Genomic DNA, 18,584 nt, shown 5'->3' on the forward strand with positions numbered 1-18,584 from the left:
TAAGTGTGTATCTCTTTGGATGCCAATTCAGTTCCATTGGATATACACCCAGAAGTAGAATACCTGGATCGTGTGATAGATCTGTAATAAATCCAGTCTTTAAAAGAACATACACACCGTTCAGCCTAATGTCTGTACTAATTTGCATTCCTACCAACTGTCAGATTTCCTTTTTCTCTGTGTCTTCACCAGTATTTGATATGTTTTACTTGTTTTAGGAATATCATTAAAACTAGAATGAGATGATCTCTCATTGTAGTTTTGATTCCAATTTTCATTGTACATAATGAAACCAGACTTTTAAAAATGTATTTTTGAACTATTGTATATTTATCACTTCAGAATATTTTCACTACTTCCCAAAAGAAAACCTGAAGTGATAAATGTACAACTCAGGGAACAAACTAAAAACCATTGAATTGTAGACTTTAAATATTTGCATTTTACATAACATCACTAAATAATCATAAAAATACCTTATTTTAAATGATTTTTATTTGTCTGTGTGTTTGTGCAAGCATATGTGTGTGAGTGTGTGTGTGTGTGTGTGTGTGTGTGTGTGTGTATGCCACATATGTGTATACCTGTGGGGGCCAGAAGATTGTGTCAAATCCCCTGGAGCTGGAGTTACAGGTAGTTGTGATCTGCCTAACATGGATGTTGGGAACAGAACTACAGTCCTCTGCAAGAACAGCAAGTGCTCCTAACTGCTAAAGGGGCTTGGGATGAAAGTATGGGTTAGTTTACTTCCTACCTTAGGGTAATTATCTCATAGGAGGTCTGAATTTCACTAGACTGTGACTATCCTTAGAGCTGGATATCGTTGGAGATAATACTTTCTGTACTCTTCAGGCAAAAAAAAGGCACTGAATAAATTTTATTACTAGAATAACACCAACTCCCACTGGGAAAAGTGTTAACTAAATAAAAAAGTCACCTCCCATATGTTGCCATCAATTCATAAACAATATAGATAAGTCACACTAAATCATTTACTAGTGGGGAATCTGAGGCATAAACATGTCAAGAAAATGTTCTATGGTTGGAAATTTTGCAATGATAGATCATTTTCTTTGTATTATATTATGATTCCTTAAGTGGATACAGAAAATTTTGATTTTTAAAAATTTTCTGGGGCTGGAGAGATGGCTCAGCCATTAAAGGCTAGGCTCACAACCAACAATATAAAAATTTCCTGTATTATGTACAATAGTGGGAAATGTATACTAAATGATATTAGGATACATTGGTGAAATATCTTTTTCAGTTTAGTTGGGGATAAAAAATATTCACATAGCAACATTGTAACAGAAATTAAAACATCAAAATCTTCATTAAGGAAATAAATATTTAGCTGGATTGCTGATTCCTATAAACAGAATACATGAATACTACATGAAGAGTTCAGAGAAGGAAAAGATTTAAGTGACAGACAGCCTATGATCGCTCCCAAGGGAGTTATGGGATGTGTTCTGGAGGGTGAAGGCTGATAGGACTGTTGTCAAAGTAGGGGAAGCATGAGGAGTGTCTTCCCCTACATGACTTACATGGCAGAGTCATGTAAGAAGAGGCACGCTGAGGATGCTGATACAACTGTTTCATTTGGGCAGTGTATGAAGAACAGAGGGAATTGACAATTCAAGGTGGATCATGGAAAACCCATTGGTTAAGTGTAATTGCCTCATTGGGGCCCACAGATCTCCAAGGCCAACCTGGCAAATAATTCTTCCTTTGTTGCTACCATGGAGGCCTTGGTAATGTCCTCAGGGCATTTGTGGTGCACTAAAACCTTAGTATCATGGGGTGATTTGGTAATACACCAGATCCTTTCAATTCTCAGTTAACCAACCGAAGGGAGGATGGAGGGCATTGCAAGGATGCTGTCACTCCCTGGGCTACCAGCATCAGCAACTTTTCTTCTTGTGCAGAACTATGTGAAATGGTGATCTGCAGGACAGGATCTCTTGTTCAAGACCTCTACTTCAGGAAAGAATTCAGGGCCACAGAGGGACATAGCCACCTTGATCATCTCTTGTGTAGACAGTCCCAAGTGGGTCTCACATTTGCCTTTGAAGCCAATAGAATTCGGGCTGTTAACAGGGTGGTTTCTTTTCCTAGTGCTTGGGTGAGTACTGACCAGGTGAGTTACTCTAGCTTCACAGATGAAAATCAGGCTATAAATATCCCTTACATAAGCAACACGGGACTCCACTCTGATGAACAACTGGCTTAAGGACACTGAAGTTATGTTTTACTGCTGATAGGGTTTCTTTCTCTGTCACCTGTCTACTTACTTCACCAGACACAGCATGCAAAAATAGTCTCATTTGCATGTATTTATCCCAACTGCACACAGTTAAAGTAATAAGTATTTTTAATATGAAGAAGTGTCTATTTAAAATAGTTTTTATATCTTTTATAAAACTCAAATCTGAAAAATCCAAGGCTCTAATAAGCTAAGTAAATTGCACATATCAGAACCAGGAGATGAAGAAGAGAGGTGTGGCCAGTGGGCAACACAGCAAGGAAGATTTGTTGTAAGAATACACAGAGGGAGGGAATGTACTCGAAATCAAACGATTGGCTGATACAAGTTAAAACAATCAATTTATTAATCTAGTCTTTGAATGTCTAATACTCTGCCTGGATTCAAACTCTGGGTAGCTGGTATTGATCTGAAAGTTGTTGTGATATTTTGAGTGTTCAAGAGTTTTGAAGATCACTGTAAAAAACCTATAGTGTAGAATGGGCTACTGCATGGTTTCTAGTGTGAATGAGATATGGTCCAGATCAAAGTATGACTCAGTTTGCAGAAGAACATACAGATGGTGATGGGGAGTTGATAGAGGAGTGCTTTGGTGCCTGGTAAGGTTTAGTGGTGAATTAGCTCCCCAAACATTAATGAGAAAGTTACACATACAGGTACAAAAGGAAGACGTAAATTAGACTCAAATTATAAAATGTATACTCTAACACTGAAGATGATTAGAGAATAATTTCTGGAACTTCTGCTCAAATGTAAAATAACCTATTTTACTTGAATATGATTCCAATAACTACACATTAAATCAGTGGGCAAATGAAGGATGTAGTACTATATGGTTCTTATTGGTGAATTATTTACAGAGATCATGAGAATACATATAGACATGCATGTACACACACAAGGAACATAGACTTGACTGCAGGTAATCACTGATATTTGTGTTACAGAAAATCAATTATGCAAGTGTCAAAATGTCTTATATTTGCCAGAAAAATAAAGAATAGGAATGAAAAAAATTTTAACTTATATTGATTTGAAAACAAGCATTAGGGAGAGTTGGAATGCTCCAAACCATTACAGTCAACCATTTGGTTAATGTAAAAATATTTTTGACTCATACTGAGAGATCAGCTTATGGTATCTGAGTGAGAAGACAGATTTGAAGGTAGAAGTACAGCTGTCAGTTAGAGATAAATCCATCTCAACTTCATTTTCAAGTTTGCTCCTGACCAATCTATAGTCTCTCCTCTTGTAAACTTCATGTTGTCTGAGTTTTGGCTTTTTGCAAAGAAGAAAGCAAACTGGGCATCTTTGCCATATGGCAGATCTTCAAACAGGAGCAAAGGTTATTGTGGTTGTCTCATGATGTCCTTTCTCTAATCTTGAAAACTCAATTAAAAACACCTACTTCTTAAGCAGGGTTCTTGCCAATTGTTGGTTAGATTGTCACACTTTCCTGTAATCACAATGGAGCATTGAGAACCTTATAATAAATAATGAGAAGATGCTAATTTGGCAAATTTTCTCATATTGAGCAAAGGAAATTAAATTAATTAATTTCCATTAATTACTGGTTTCTTTTAATCTTATCTGATAAGCTTTCTTATGTCCTAATTTTATTTTAATGACTTGTTTATTTTCAATTATGTGTACGTGTATGTGTATGTGTATGAATATGGATGTATGGCCACTGGTGCCAGTGGAGGGCAGAGGTGTAGGATAACCCTGAATCTGAACTTATGATTGGTTGTGAGCCACCTAACATAGATGCTAGGAACCAAATTTTAGTATTGCAAGAGCAGTACACATTCTTATCCTCTGAGCCAGCTCTCCATTCCCAATTGTGATTTCTACTATGAGAAATCACAACCTGGAAAGAAAACAAGCTTTTATGTGTAACCCACTGGCATATTAAAGTATGTTCCTGTGAATTCTCAGGGTTCCTCATGGAAATGGATTTTCATGATATTTGAAGAAGAATCAAATGTTTCCATCAACAAGTTACATGAGATCTACTAAATGTTATGAATGGAAGTAACACTGAGTACATCTTATATTCCATAAGGTATGTCACTATTTGTTTTAGAAGACTGCGATTTATTTGACATGTTTATGACTACACGTCAAAAAGAGTTTGCTTCCAATTAGGATTTCTGCATACTGTCCCTTGACAAATAATCGCAAGTGACTGTGGTCTAAGAGAAGTCATAGACGTTTGTAGTGGAGCTTTTTAAAAATTAACAGTGCGAAGCATACATCTATAAGAGTACTCTCATACCTAGGGCTCAGGGAACATTATGGTGGAAGAGAGAGCAGAAAGAATATGAGAACCAGAGAATCCTGAAGCTTCCTGTGAGACTGTGTCAGAAGTAACACCCTAAAAACTCAACAACGTGACTCCTTAAACATGAGATAAACAAGGACAATAGATGAATGTGGGTTGGGGAAGCCCCATGAGGCCTCAGCCCAACAAAGAACTACAGGCAACTCCTGACTGATGGCGGTGGAAGAAATAGTTTTCCCTGGGAAATAACGCACTAACTAGCTATCCAATTGTCAGTCCTGAAAACACCCACACAGGTAACATTATACAGACTGAGCAGGTTATATTTAGGAATATATATACATGTACATAAATTGATGTAGCAACAATTAATGAAAAGGAAGTCATGAATTTGAATGAGAGCGAAGAGGGGTACATGGGAGGGTTTTGAGAAAGGGAATGAAGGAAATAGTGTAATTATATTATAATCTCAAAAATAAAATAAATACTCAAAAAGAAATCTAAAAATGAAGAAAATCGATTCACCAAATTTAAAAAAAAAATTGATCCTTCCTTTTTTAAAACTCACTGTGTTCTATACCCACCCCCAAGATCTCACTGAACAACAGCATAGAAGAGGTTTTCACAGAGTGTGGAAATTTCTGGAGAGAAAGTGTACAACAAAGTTTTGACTTGAGTGGAGAAAACAGCTCCTTCTGGTAATTTCAGGAATGAATGAATCAGAGGGGAAAAAGTAGAGTATGTCTGCCATGCTGATTGGTAATAAAAGTTCATTTTTCTTCTAAAGGGATCTACACTCTTCAGTCCTTTGTGGCAGATGGAAGCTGTGTGAGCCAGGGGTCCAGAACAGGTGTGATGACAATATTCACTACGTAAGAGGAAGTAAATGACTACCAGAGGGAAAATATGTGATCTCAGCCTGGTTATTCTTGAGTCTTCATCTACTGAAACACCCTGTCAAGTAGACCAGGATGATAAGCAAAAAGAACAACAGGGTACACAAGAGATTTATTGATCGACTGATACTGTTCTTCAGAGCACAAAGTCAGGGAGTAGCATATACTAGACAAGCACTTCACCCATGAGCGGCATCAACAATCCCACATTAAATTTTAAAAGCAGCTTCCGCATGACTGCATTTGGAACCATGCCTCGGTGTTGTGACTATGGTAAAACATCATCTCTCCTTCCAGACATGGAAATATTGAATCCCCAGGGTTGAGTGGTCGCAATAAAATCATGATACAAATGATCAGAACTGGAACTCAAGCAAAGGGGAGGTCATCTTAACAGGGATGTCTCATAACTAAAGATGAAAAGAGAAAGATAAGTGGATAGGTGGAACTAAATAGCAACATGGAAAATACAATCCATGAATCTGTAGTATTTAGGATGTAATGTTCAAAGGCATCCTCCTCCCTGGAAGCATTGAATTGTTCGCTGTTTGTGCTGGTGGAAGGTTATGGGAACCTTCAACTCCAGTTCAGACCAGACCTTCTTTTTAGTGGGCTTCTCAGATTGGCCTCACCTGGAGCTAGTCTTTTTTGTCATCATCTCAATTTGCTACTCCTTAACTCTCTTGGGCAACACTTCCATCATTGCTCTCTCACGACTGGACATTCGACTGCAAACACCCATGTACTTCTTCCTCTCCCACCTCTCCTTACTGGACCTCTGCTACACCACCAGCACTGTGCCCCAGCTCCTCATCAACCTTCATGGACTCGACAGGACCATCAGCTATGGAAGGTGTGTGGCCCAGCTCCTTATTTTTCTTGCTCTGGCTTCCACGGAGTGTGTGCTCTTGGGGGTGATGGCCTTTGACCGCTACGCTGCCGTGTGCCGTCCACTGCACTACACAACCATCATGCACCCTCAGCTATGTCAGGCACTGGCCATCTCCTCCTGGGTAGGGGGCCTTGTGAATTCTCTGATTCAGACAGGCCTCATGATGGCCATGCCTCTCTGTGGCCATCGACTGAATCACTTCTTCTGTGAGATGCCCATATTCCTAAAGTTGGCTTGTGAGGAAACAAAAGGAACAGAGGCCAAGATGTTTGTGGCTCGAACAATAATCTTAGTCTTCCCTGCAACACTCATCCTGGGTTCCTATGCTCACATTGCCAGGGCAGTGCTGAAGGTGAAATCAAAAGCTGGGCGCAGAAAAGCTTTTGGAACTTGTGGATCCCACATGCTTGTGGTGTCTCTGTTTTATGGCTCAGCCATCTATACATACCTTCAACCCACTCACACATATTCAGAGAGTGAGGGGAAGTTTGTTGCCCTTTTTTATACTATCATCACCCCCATGCTCAACCCTCTGATTTACACCCTGAGGAACAAGGATGTGAAGGGGGCTCTGTGGAAGGTGCTAGGAAAAGGCACAGACTCCGGGTAAGATGGGGAAGAAGGACCAGCTTATTTTTCTATTAGAACTTTCATAGTCTGTTCTAGGACCATTGGTCACTAGTAAACAGCCTTCAGTAGACCTCGGAGTTTTAGTGTCTTCCTATTGGAGAGGTTGGGGGTCTCTTGAGGCTCTTTCTATGTCAGTGTCAGAGAATGAAAGTTGCCTTATATCACAACATTGTAAAGCAGGCTTGGGAAGATGGTATGTTATAGCTGCATGCAGAGAGTATAGGAATTGTGGGCATCTCAGAGTGAGGGAAGGCTCAGGAAACCTGATTCCCAATGGGGTGCCCTAGAGAAGGCACCGAGTCTTAATACATGAGTTCACTGCTATGGCTTTCAGTGGAAAATATGTAAAAACATTTCAATCTCAGAATCTAAAGAATTATCTCTCAATTTGGCCTTCCCTAGATACTCATTTCTTGAACACAGATAATTTCTCATTACCTGATTGTGACTTTACTGTGTTCCCCAAGAGTATAATAAAAGCATGACAGGAAAGTTACACAAACTCTACCCCAAGCAATGGAAATGTTTCCCTGAGTCAACGAGGATGGTGACAAATAAATATAATTTGATTTAATGACAATAATCTATTAGTAACATGTGATCAATGTCTCTGAATGTCAGCTAATTTTTTTCACTGTTATGACCAAATGATCAGAAAACTTGAAGTAAAGATTCATTTTTCACATGGCTTCAGGAGGTTCAGTCTGTCATGACCGGGAGGACATAAACAAGCAAAGCAGCTTCACATCATGGTCAGGCAGGAAGCAGAGAGAGGGAAATACAGGCACTCTGCTGGCTTCCTCCTGTTTCCCTTTAATTCTCTCCAACCCGCCAAGTCCATGGACCTTGTCACATTCATTCTCCCAGGTAAATGTATTCACAGAAACATCCAAAGATGTGTCTCAAAATTGATTCTTTCATGATTCAAGATCTAGTCAAGTTGTCAAAGAAGATGGACCATTACAGGTCTACCCATGGTCAGCTTGACACCCAAGCACATATTCAGTCCATTCAGACTCCTCCAGGAGTCCCATTAATCTTAACAATCCTAGAATTGTTCAAAAGGTCAAGTTAAAATTCTCCTGTGAGACTCAAAGCAAATTCTTGGCTATGAGCCATTGTAAACATTGAAAAAGTATTTATAGCTGGGCAGTGATGGTACATGCCTTTAATCCCAGCACTCTCGGGAGGCAGACACAGGCAGATCTCTCTGAGTTTGAAGCCACCCTGGTCTACACAGTGAGTTTCAGGATAGCCACAAGCTATACAGAGAAACACTGTCTCAAAAAAATATTTTATATAGTTCCAGCATACAATAACAAATAATGAATATTCTTGTTCCAAAATGGAGATATGGGAGCATAGAAAGGAGATGGGACCAAATCAAGACTGAAAACCTGAAGATCACACATTAAAACCTATAGCTCAGTGTGTCAGCATCCAGGTCATATAATGGCATGATTCAAATTCTAATGTGCATGGATTTTGACAATAGATGCTTAAAATTCCCTCTGGGATAAAGTTTCTTTTTAGTTTTAATTTTTCTAGCTCTCCTTTACCACCTCACACAGAAGCAGCCTCTAGTCTGACATCTTACCCTGAAGTCTTCCTCTTAATGAATTTTTACCACATCCAGGCATCTGCATACATTTTTATTAATCCTCAAACAGCCTTATAGGTTAGGCACATAATCACCTCCCTGATGGAGAAAATGAGTCTTAAATATGTAAGAAAAATTGTCAGGATTAAAAAAAAAAAAACTTGTAATCTACAGCTGTTTTCCTACATTGTGTTAAGTGTTTACAGATAATTTTGATTTTTAAAATTTTAATTCATGGAAGGGACCTTGGGTGGGAAGAATTCACCCATGAGCCACTTGGCATTTCAAGGCCTAGCAGGGTGTGAAGGACAAACACAGCTCCACCTCAGGGATAGAAAGCTAGAATTCACCCACAAGCCTGCCAGGCACCTCTGGGACAGGGCAGTCAGTCACCATTATGATGAATACAAAGTAGCAAAATGGGAGAGGGGAAGAGGCAGCATGGTTCATGTGCTAGGAAGAGAGGCACATCTCAAGAGTCAGTGAAGAATGAGCTGAGGTAGACACCCAGGGACATGGAGATGTCTGATTCTGGACTGCTACCAAGGACCATGGAGTTTGTCCTTCACAGTAGTCCATGGCCCAGATACAGCTGTGGAAGTCTATGTTGATGTCCATGGTTGCTGTTATTATCGAGGGCCCTGTGGACATGTGGAGTCTGGGCTAGTACCTGTGACCATGTTGATGTCTGGGTCAGTGGCCCTGCCTCAGCCAGGGTCTGCATTGATGTCTGAGGATGCTGTTGCCATCAAAGGCCATATGGATGCCCAGAATCTGGGTCCATACCTGAGACCATGTCGGGGTTCAAGGGCCATGTTGCCATTAGGTCCACGCCAATCTTAGTGACCAGCACTGCATGGTCATATCTGGCTTGGGCTGCTGCCAAGGACCATGTCTGGGTCCAAGGTCCAACCACAGCTGCACTCTGTAATGGTGTCCATGGCCCATCACAGTGCCACTGAGGGCCACAGGGATATCAATGGCCTGGACCACCACCTAGGGCCAGGCTACTGGGTCTATACAGATCTGAATAGCCTCCACTACCATTCAGGGCCATGGAGTCTTCCAGGCCAGGAATCATGTCTGAGTCTGTAGCCCAGCCACAGGGCAACAATAGGATACCCAAGAGGTGCCCAGTGAGAGCCCAGTATCAAGGGTGCAGCAGAAGCCAGAGGGCTCAAACCAGACCAATGACTTACTGTAATGAACACTTGCAAGTGAAGATGTGTGAACGAAAGGGTTTACTGTGTGACTCACTGGGCCACACTACAGCTTCCACGGAGAGAATTTTTTACTGGATTTTGTTTGTTGGGTTGGTTGGTTTGGTTTTGTGTTTTGGTTTTTCTGTTTTACTTGTAAATTTTGTTTCATGGGTTGTTGCAGGGGCAGAGGGAAGAACTGAGGGGAGAGGAGATGAATGGGATCAGGATGCATGATGTGCAATCCATTAGAATCAATAAAAAGTTTTTTTAAAAAGTAGTTCAGCTTGCTGGACGGCAGTGACACACGTCTTTGACCCCAGCACTTGGAAGGCAGAGCCAGGAAGATCTCTATGAGTTCAAGGCCACCCTGGTCTACAGAGCGAGATCCAGGACAGCACCCTGTCCCAAAAAACAAAAAACAAAAACAAAAACAAAAAAAGTTCAGCTGATTAGATATATGTGAAGCATTATTTTAGATGCAAATATATACTTTTTATATTAATTACATACCAGAAATTATGGTTGTAAAATTTAGGTACTTGGTAGAAATATTAAAGTTTTTTAAAAAATCTTAAAAAAAATTAACTCCCTACACTGAGTAGAATCATGTTAATTTTTCAGTACATAAACTGGAATATATTGATGAAATATTGTTTTTGAGTTTGTTATTGATAAAACCAGACAATGGAAAAATATAAATGTGAAGTTTGTGTGTTTTGTTTTTTGTTTTGTTTGTAAACCTAATACAATCTGGGAAGAGAAAACATCAATTGCAGAATTGGCTCCATCATACTGGCCTGTAGGAAAGTCTGTGGGGGCATTATCTGGATTGGTGATTGATGTGGGGGTGCCCAGCACCGTAGGCAGTGCACTGGTCCCCCAGGCAGGTGGACCTGAATAAGATAAAAAGCAAACTAAGCAAAACATAGGAAGCAAGCCAGTAAGTGGCATCCCTCCATGGCATCTGACTCAGTTCTTGCCTCCAGATTCCTGCCTTGAGTTCCTGAGCTGACTTCTCTCAGTGTTGGACTATAATATAGGAGTTGTAAGATCAAACAAACCCTTTTCTTTAAAAGTGGATTTTGACCATGGTGCTTTACCACAGATATTGAAAGTAACCTAGGGCGATAGTGTTATTTGTGTGTGAGAGAGAGATAAAATAGACTTTCCTTAAGTAAACACTCAGTTAGGTCAATGATGCATAAAAACCAGACTGTGAGAAAATATGAGGTGTGGTCAACACAATACACTTCAGATGGGACTGGCATTTGGCCTGATTGGTCAAGGACATAAAGAAAGGAGATGATCTTCATTTACAATGGTCTCCTATTCCTTGTTCTCCCTCTCTGTTCTTGATCCAGCTGGGAACTCCCGCTCCCACAGGCTCTCTTTCCCTCAACCCTCGCCCTTCATTACTCCCACTCATGTCCAGGCTGTTCATGTAGATCTCAGCCATTTCTCCATCATTGGGCGATCCCCTTGTCTTTCTTGGTGTCCTGTTTTCCAGGTAGCCTCCCTGGTGATGTGAGTAGCAGTCCAGTCATCCTTGTTCCACATATAGTATCCTCCTATGAGTGAGTACATACCATATTTGTCTTTCTGAGTCTGGGTTACCTCACTCAGGATGATTTTTTTCTAGATCCATCCATTTGCCTGCAAACCTCATGATGTCATTGTTTTTCTCTGCTGAGTAGTATTCCATTGTGTATATGTGCCACAATTTATTTATCCATTCTTAAGTTGAAGGGCATCTAGGTTGTTTCCAGGTTTGGGCTATTACAAAGAATGCTGATATGAACATAGCTGAGCAAGTGCTCTTGTGGTATGATTGAGCATTTCTTGGGTATATGCCCAAGAGTGGTATAGCATGAGAAAAGGAAGAAAGAAAGTGCTAGAGAGGCCCACAGAAATCCACAAAGATACCCCCACAATAAACTGCTGGCAATGGTCGAGAGACAGCCGGAACTGACCTACTCTGGTGATGGGATGGCCAAACACCCTAACAGTCGTGCCAGAAACCCCATCCAATGACTGAGGGATCTGGATGCAGAGATCCACAGCTAGGCACCAGGTAGAGTTCCAGGAATCTAATTAGCGAGAAAGAGGAGGGTTTATATGAGTGAGAATTGTTGAAACCAAGGTTGGATAAACCACAGGAACAAATAGCCAAACAAATGGAAACACATGAACTATGAACCAAAGGCTGAGGGGCCCCCAACTGGATCAAGCCCTCTGAATAGGTGAGACAGTCGATTGGCTTGATCTGTTTGGGAGGCATCTAGGCAGTGGTACCGGGTCCTGTGCTCATTGCATGAGTTGGCTGTTTGAAACCTGGGGCTTATGCAGGGACACTTGGCTCAGACTGGGAGGAGGGGACTGGACCTGCCTGGACTGAGTCTACCAGGTTGATCTCAGTCCTCGGGGGAGGCTTTGCCCTGGAGGAGGTGGGAATGGGGGGGTGTGCTGGGGGGGAGGGGAGGGGGTGGGAGGAGGGAGAACAGGGAAACCCGTGGCTGATATGTAGAGCTGAATGGTATTGTAAAATAAAATAAAATAAAATAAAAGGAAAAATAAATAAATAAATAAATAATAAATAAATAGACAAAAAAAGAAAGGAGATGAAAGTAAATGCAGTCTGAGGAATCTCAGAGGGTAAATTGATAAAGGGAAAAAGTCATATTATGGGGATATAGAATTCCCAATCAATAGAATTTGATTGGCAGTGTGTTGGGAATATAGAGAACTGAAGATTGTATTTGACGTCTTACAGAGCCCATACACTAGTTGTAATTGCCACACTGGGACTCAGACATCTCCAAGGCCATCCTTGACAAACAATTTTTCTTTGCTACTACTGAGGAGTCTGACAATTTCCCCAGGGTATGTGTGATGCACTAAGCTAAGAGGAGGTTTGATAATACTCCAGCTTCTTCCTTGTCTCTCTGGTAAGGGAGGCTACAGGGTACATTGGGAAGACACTGCCATCCCTTAGGTTATGAGCACCAGTGAGAAAATTCTTCCCTGGAAAGGGAGTCATGAATAATCATTAAAAGTAAGTAAGTTCTCCAGACAAGAGCTCTCATGCAAGGCCAGCATCCTACAAAATATATCAGTTCTCCCTAGAACATCTCTAACTGCAGATGAATCACACATCATTTCGAAACCAAGAAAATTGAAGATGGTAATGCAATGCTTTCTGTTCCTGGAACTCTGAGTGAGTACTCACTGGTTGAGCTACCTACACCAGTCTCAAAATTTAAAACCAGAATCAAGAAATATTCCATTATGTAATAAACACAGGATTTCATTCTGCTGGTTACCTAGATTGAGGATAGAGAAATGTTAAATTAAAACAAGAACATATAATCACTAATCATCTTTCTCTAGGACCCATTCACCTACTCACTAGTTTGATTATCCACAACATTTAAAAAAGGTTTTCAAAGTTAAAAGAAAAGAATTAGGAGTGTGGTCAACAGCAATTGAAGTGAAATCAAGGAAGACTTGGTAGAAGATTTGAGTTCAACAGGGAGTTGACCTTAGAAAAATTTGACATTTTGTGTCAGAAGTCACTGTTAAAACAATCAACTCAATGGAGTCATTGTCTACCAAACTGTTTGGACCCAAACCTTGGTTATCTGGTATTATACCAGAAAATTTTGTGTACTGGGCTCACACAGGAAGCTCATTTCGCCCAGTCCCTGAGCCAGTGTGAAAAAGGTCAAATTTACTCTGAAAGATGAGATAAGTGACTAGGTGTGACACGGAATCTGCCAGAGGCTCATCATTGGATTCAGGTGAGGAGTAGTTTACAGGTGTTCTTAAAAGATGCAAAAGGCTCCCGAGGATTTTCTTTTCATGATTTCAGAACGTGTATATAATCAAGAAGGCCCCAGTTACCAGAGTCAAGGAAAGAGTGGGGAAAAAACTCTGTGAGTGGCTGGTAAGGTGTCATAACTGCAGGAACTGGTACCTGAGTAACAGATACATGAGCAGTGTGCAGACAGGGGAGCTGTGAACTGATGGCATCAGTCTCAAGATCAATGGGACACTTCGGGTGAACATAGGTATTGTGGTTGGGCCGGTCAGCATGCCCTCTGCAGGACTCTGGGGATTGGAAAGCAGTACAAATCCCCTAAGGTGGATCACATAAGCAGCCACTTGTGTCAAGATCTTGCTTATACAGAAAAAAGGCAATGGAGAATGGGGTGGGAAAGTCTTCACCTTTGGAACTCCCGAGCATTGGGTATCTCACCTTGTACACTAGCTTTCCAAGTAAAAGAACAGTTCTCAAGGAAATAGAATATTGTCACAGCACAATTTTTAAGCAATACTGGAATTGCTGCAAGAAATCATGTTCCCCTAAGGAAGTGCTAAAGAGCTAGGTAAGAGAGTATTTTAGGGTCAAGGACCTATAGAGGATTTTCATGTACCAGTCATTATTCTAGGCACCAAAAGTAAAAGGCTGAATGGTATAGGTCAACTTATGGATCTAATTTCAGACACAGTGACCACACTGAATTACACTTTTCCAGAACTGGTGGCATGAGGTAGAGTGAAAATAAGTGAAGGATATTAACCAGAAAAAAGTAGAAATGATAGACTGAGGAGTCAGAAATGTAATTACCCATAAATATATCAGGAGAAACTGAAGGACATTGCGGGGAGAGACATAAAAGGCTGAGGAAATGCACACGGGTTTCATAGAACAAGCCCTGGGTTAAGAATGTGTACAGGTGTGGGGGGTGCACCCTATGATGCACCTGTGGAAAAATGAGTTTCAGGTTCACTTCTAACCAAAGCAACCACAGCTCTGTATTCTTTTTTTTAATCTAGCCTCAGCTTGCATTTGGTAAAAAGCCATTGTTAAGTCACCACTTCTGGTTTTTATTTACCTTGTGGTCAATATATCCAGGTCATTTTCGTTTTCTTCTTTTTAAATACATGACTTAAAAGCTTTCAATTTAATCACTTCCATCTCTTTTTGTATAGCTGAAAATTTGTAGTTAAATTCTGCCTTATGTATGTGGTAGCCACTTAATGGTATACAGCATCTTCTTTAGTTATGTTGAGATCCTTTGCGATTCCAGCTTATTTCACATAACTGATTTGATTGTGTACTTCAAGTATATTAAGCTGTCAACATATCATTAGAAACATCATTGATAGGATGGAAACAATTACAATCCTCAGTGTTACTAACTGATAAGCAGTATGAAAGTGTTAATTCTTTCCTATTTCAAGGAAACAATTATTTTTGAGATTTTTATTGTACCAGGCATGGTGCCATAAGTGTAAAGTACCCATTAACAAGTTCAACATTGGTTGAGAGCCCATTTCCACCAAGCAATGAACTAGGAAATGAGTGAAAAATGGAAAAGACCCCAACATATGACACTGAAAGCCTAGCTGTGTAGACAGACCACTGGTAGAAGTACATGCTGCCATTTTTTCTCATTTCAGAATGTTTCACAGCACTTAATCCCCATCAAAATCCTGTGAAATATACAAGATTTATACTTATGTGAAGCAAGCCTCCAGAACAGGTAATAAAGTCCGTATGTAGTGGTGTGCCTGGGACAGTACTCAACTGTCATTGTCATTCAAAACCATCTTTGGTGTCCTGGTTACCTATGTGTATATTCACACTTTGTTTCACAGTTCACCTTTTGTTTACATCTCCCACAGAGGCTTCAAACATGGTAGTCAAATATCCAGCTAGGGCACTGGAGCCGACTCCCAGTAGAGTAGACCCAGTGAAAAGAATAATGTCTTAATTTCCCAAAACTGCTTGTGTGGAGCACAGATGAAGGTTCTGTGGATTACTAACATCTTTTTCTGCTTTCCTAGATCCGATTCAGATTTTTTAAAATTATGATAATGTCCACTTATAAGGGGAAGTTATTTTTATTCACAGCCTGTTAATATAGTTTTTTAAAGTGCACTCATTGTTAACTCTCCAAGTTGCTAGAAGACACTGATTTTAGTGACATTAGGAAGGAGAGTCAAATGTTTCACTCAAGTTATTTAATATCTACTACATGCCATAAGTGAAATTAGAATTAATTCAATGCCTCTTGTATACATTACCCTTTTTTCTGTGTTCCTCAGTGCCTAGGAGCATCTCAGCTTGCAAGAGGACAAAGAAGAGTAAAATAACTTAGTGAGTTCATTATAAGCATCATTCGTGGGGCTGAGACAGTCAAAATCCTTGTGCTACTAACTGAAAACCAGTCTCAAAGTACAGATAGAAACCATACAAAGAAATTTTGGCTTGAGAGGAGAAGAAAATTTTTCCTGAGAAGTTGAGATGGTTTTATCAGTGGGATGAAGGTGGGCACATGGCGATAGGCATGGTGATACATGGGAAGCCACATACTTCTCAAAAGCCCTTTTGTGTCCCTACAGGGACAGGTGTGTGCTCTTCTCGGTTCTTATGACAGACACCTGCTGACTTGAGTGAGTCTCCTGTGAGTGCCACATGGATCACGTACACTCAGCAAAGGAAAGCAGATAAGCACTGGGGGAGCAGATTTTTGTGGTCTTAGCCTGGTTAATACTGGATCTTCAGGTATTTGCAGAATTCTGCCTCATAAACCATAATGAGGAAGAAATGAGAACAGCACTAATGCTTTGTAATTTCATGTTATCCATGTATTTATTTTAATAGTCTTGGGTGCTGGGGTTGAATATAGGATCTTACACATGCTAGAAAACATCTTTGTTAGTCATCTGTATCACAAACCCTAAAATAATATCAACATATTCATTAGTTCTTTGAGAATTTCATACACTGTACTTTCAACATGTTCACACCTCCCCTAAACCTCCCATAACCACCTTCACTTCACTACCTTCCATCAACTTTGAGACTTCTTTTTCCTTTTTTCCCTTTCCCCCATCCAGTCCAGTTTGTGTTTTTCATCTAGTCTTGAGAGAGGGGACTGCCCTGGTGTGTGGTCAACCTAATAGTGGTCATACTATTAAATAAAACTGATTCTCCCACTCCCAGCAGCTTTCAAATGCCAACAGTAGATTTTTGTAATGCAGTTTCCAAGTGACTGCATTTGGATCTGCATCTCAGTGCTGTCAGGGAGCAATATAGAATTTCTACCTCAGACAAAGAACCATTGAACCCAAAGGACTGAGTTATCTGGAAACATCCAGACAGCTAGGTTGGAGTTCTAGCAAGTGCCCCAAGACCTTGAACCAGAGCTTTCCTATCTGAAGAACAGAATAGAAAGAAGACTGGATCGATGGGATGGAATAGCAAATTAGAAGATTACATGCATGATTTTTGAGTACTTGTAGAATACTGGAAGTCGTGTTTTAATCCATACTCATTATAGGAAATAGTGAGTTGAGTTTTAGTATTTGTGAATTTGAAAGGCTATGGGAAACTACAACTCTAGTTCACCAGAGAGTTTCATTTTGGTGGGTTTCTCAGATTGGCCTCAACTACAAGTCTTCCTTTTTGTCACTATTTTGATTTTCTACTCCCTGACTATCTTTGGCAACACAACCATCATTGCTCTTGCAAGACTGGACCTTCGACTACACACTCCCATGTACTTTTTCCTCTCCAATCTCTCCTTCCTGGACCTCTGCTACACCACCAGCACTGTGCCCCAGCTCCTCATCAACCTTCATGGACTTGACAGGACCATCAGCTATGGTGGGTGTGTGGCCCAACTGTACATATTTCTTGCTCTGGGCTCCACTGAGTGTTTGATCCTGGTGGTGATGGCCTTTGACCGCTATGCTGCCGTGTGCCGTCCACTGCACTACACGACCATCATGCACCCCCTTCTCTGCCAGGCATTGGCGATTATCTCCTGGGTGGGAGGCCTCGTGAACTCTCTGATCCAGATAAGCCTCATGGTGACCATGCCCCTCTGTGGCCGTCGACTGAACCACTTCTTCTGTGAGATGCCTGTGTTCCTCAAGTTGGCCTGTGAAGACACTGAAGGGACAGAGGCCAAGATGTTTGTGGCCAGAGTGGTGATTGTTGCAATTCCAGCTGTGCTCATCCTGGGCTCCTATGCACAGATTGCCAGGGCGGTGCTGAAGGTCAAGTCAACAGCTGGGCGCAGAAAGGCTTTTGGAACTTGTGGGTCCCATCTCCTGGTGGTTTTTCTGTTTTATGGTTCAGCCATTTACACATACTTACAGCCCAAGGGCAGCTATTCAGAGAGTGATGGAAAGTTTGTTGCCCTTTTTTATACTATCATCACCCCCATGCTCAACCCTCTGATCTACACCCTGAGGAACAAGGATGTGAAGGGGGCTCTGTGGAAGGTGCTAGGAAAAGGCACAGACTCCGGGTAAGATGGGGAAGAAGGACCAGCTCATTTTTCTGTTAGAGCTTTCATAGTCTGTTCTAGGACCATTGGTCACTAGTAAACAGCCTTCAGTAGACCTCGGAGTTTTAGTCTCTTCCTATTGGAGAGGTTGGGGATCTCTTTCTATGTCAGTGTCAGAGAATGAAAGTTGCCTTATATCACAACATTGTAAAGAAGGCTTGGGAAGATGGTATGTTCTAGCTACATGCAGAGAGTGTAGGAATTGTGGGCATCTCAGAGTGAGGGCTCAGGAAATGTGTCATTACCTGATTCCCAATGGGGTGCCCCAGAGGAGGCACCGAGTCTTAATGCAAAGTACATGAGTTCACTGCTATGGCTTTCAGTGGAAAATATAACAAAGCATTTCATACTCATGATCTAAAGATCTCTTGATTTGGCCTTCCCTAGCTACTCATTCCTTGAGCATGGATAATTTCCTGGATTTTTTTTATTTTTGCATCATTCCATTTTA

General features: G+C 40.9%; 2 protein-coding genes across 2 annotated transcripts; both read left to right on the top strand.

Moving 5' to 3' along the window:
- The first annotated feature begins 4,204 nt into the window (after positions 1–4,204).
- Positions 4,205–7,656, top strand: LOC102913953 (olfactory receptor 2Y1B-like). The gene is made up of 2 exons (XM_006987112.3): positions 4,205–4,331; positions 5,338–7,656. The coding sequence occupies exon 2, from the start codon at positions 6,013–6,015 to the stop codon at positions 6,946–6,948; it is 936 nt and encodes a 311-aa protein (XP_006987174.1). The 5' UTR covers positions 4,205–4,331; positions 5,338–6,012; the 3' UTR covers positions 6,949–7,656.
- Positions 7,657–16,944: 9,288 nt separating this feature from the next.
- On the top strand, positions 16,945–18,098 carry LOC102913634 (olfactory receptor 2Y1B-like). The gene has a single exon (XM_006987111.3). The coding sequence runs from the start codon at positions 17,163–17,165 to the stop codon at positions 18,096–18,098; it is 936 nt and encodes a 311-aa protein (XP_006987173.1). The 5' UTR covers positions 16,945–17,162.
- The last annotated feature ends 486 nt before the right edge of the window (positions 18,099–18,584 follow it).

Source organism: Peromyscus maniculatus, chromosome 8 (assembly GCF_049852395.1).
Source record: "Peromyscus maniculatus bairdii isolate BWxNUB_F1_BW_parent chromosome 8, HU_Pman_BW_mat_3.1, whole genome shotgun sequence".
Taxonomy (NCBI): domain Eukaryota; kingdom Metazoa; phylum Chordata; class Mammalia; order Rodentia; family Cricetidae; genus Peromyscus; species Peromyscus maniculatus.

What these genes read in the sequence shown, in the direction of transcription:
- LOC102913953 (XM_006987112.3), top strand. Translation starts at nt 6,013, where the DNA reads ATGGGAACCTTCAACTCCAGTTCAGACCAGACCTTCTTTTTAGTGGGC.
- LOC102913634 (XM_006987111.3), top strand. Translation starts at nt 17,163, where the DNA reads ATGGGAAACTACAACTCTAGTTCACCAGAGAGTTTCATTTTGGTGGGT.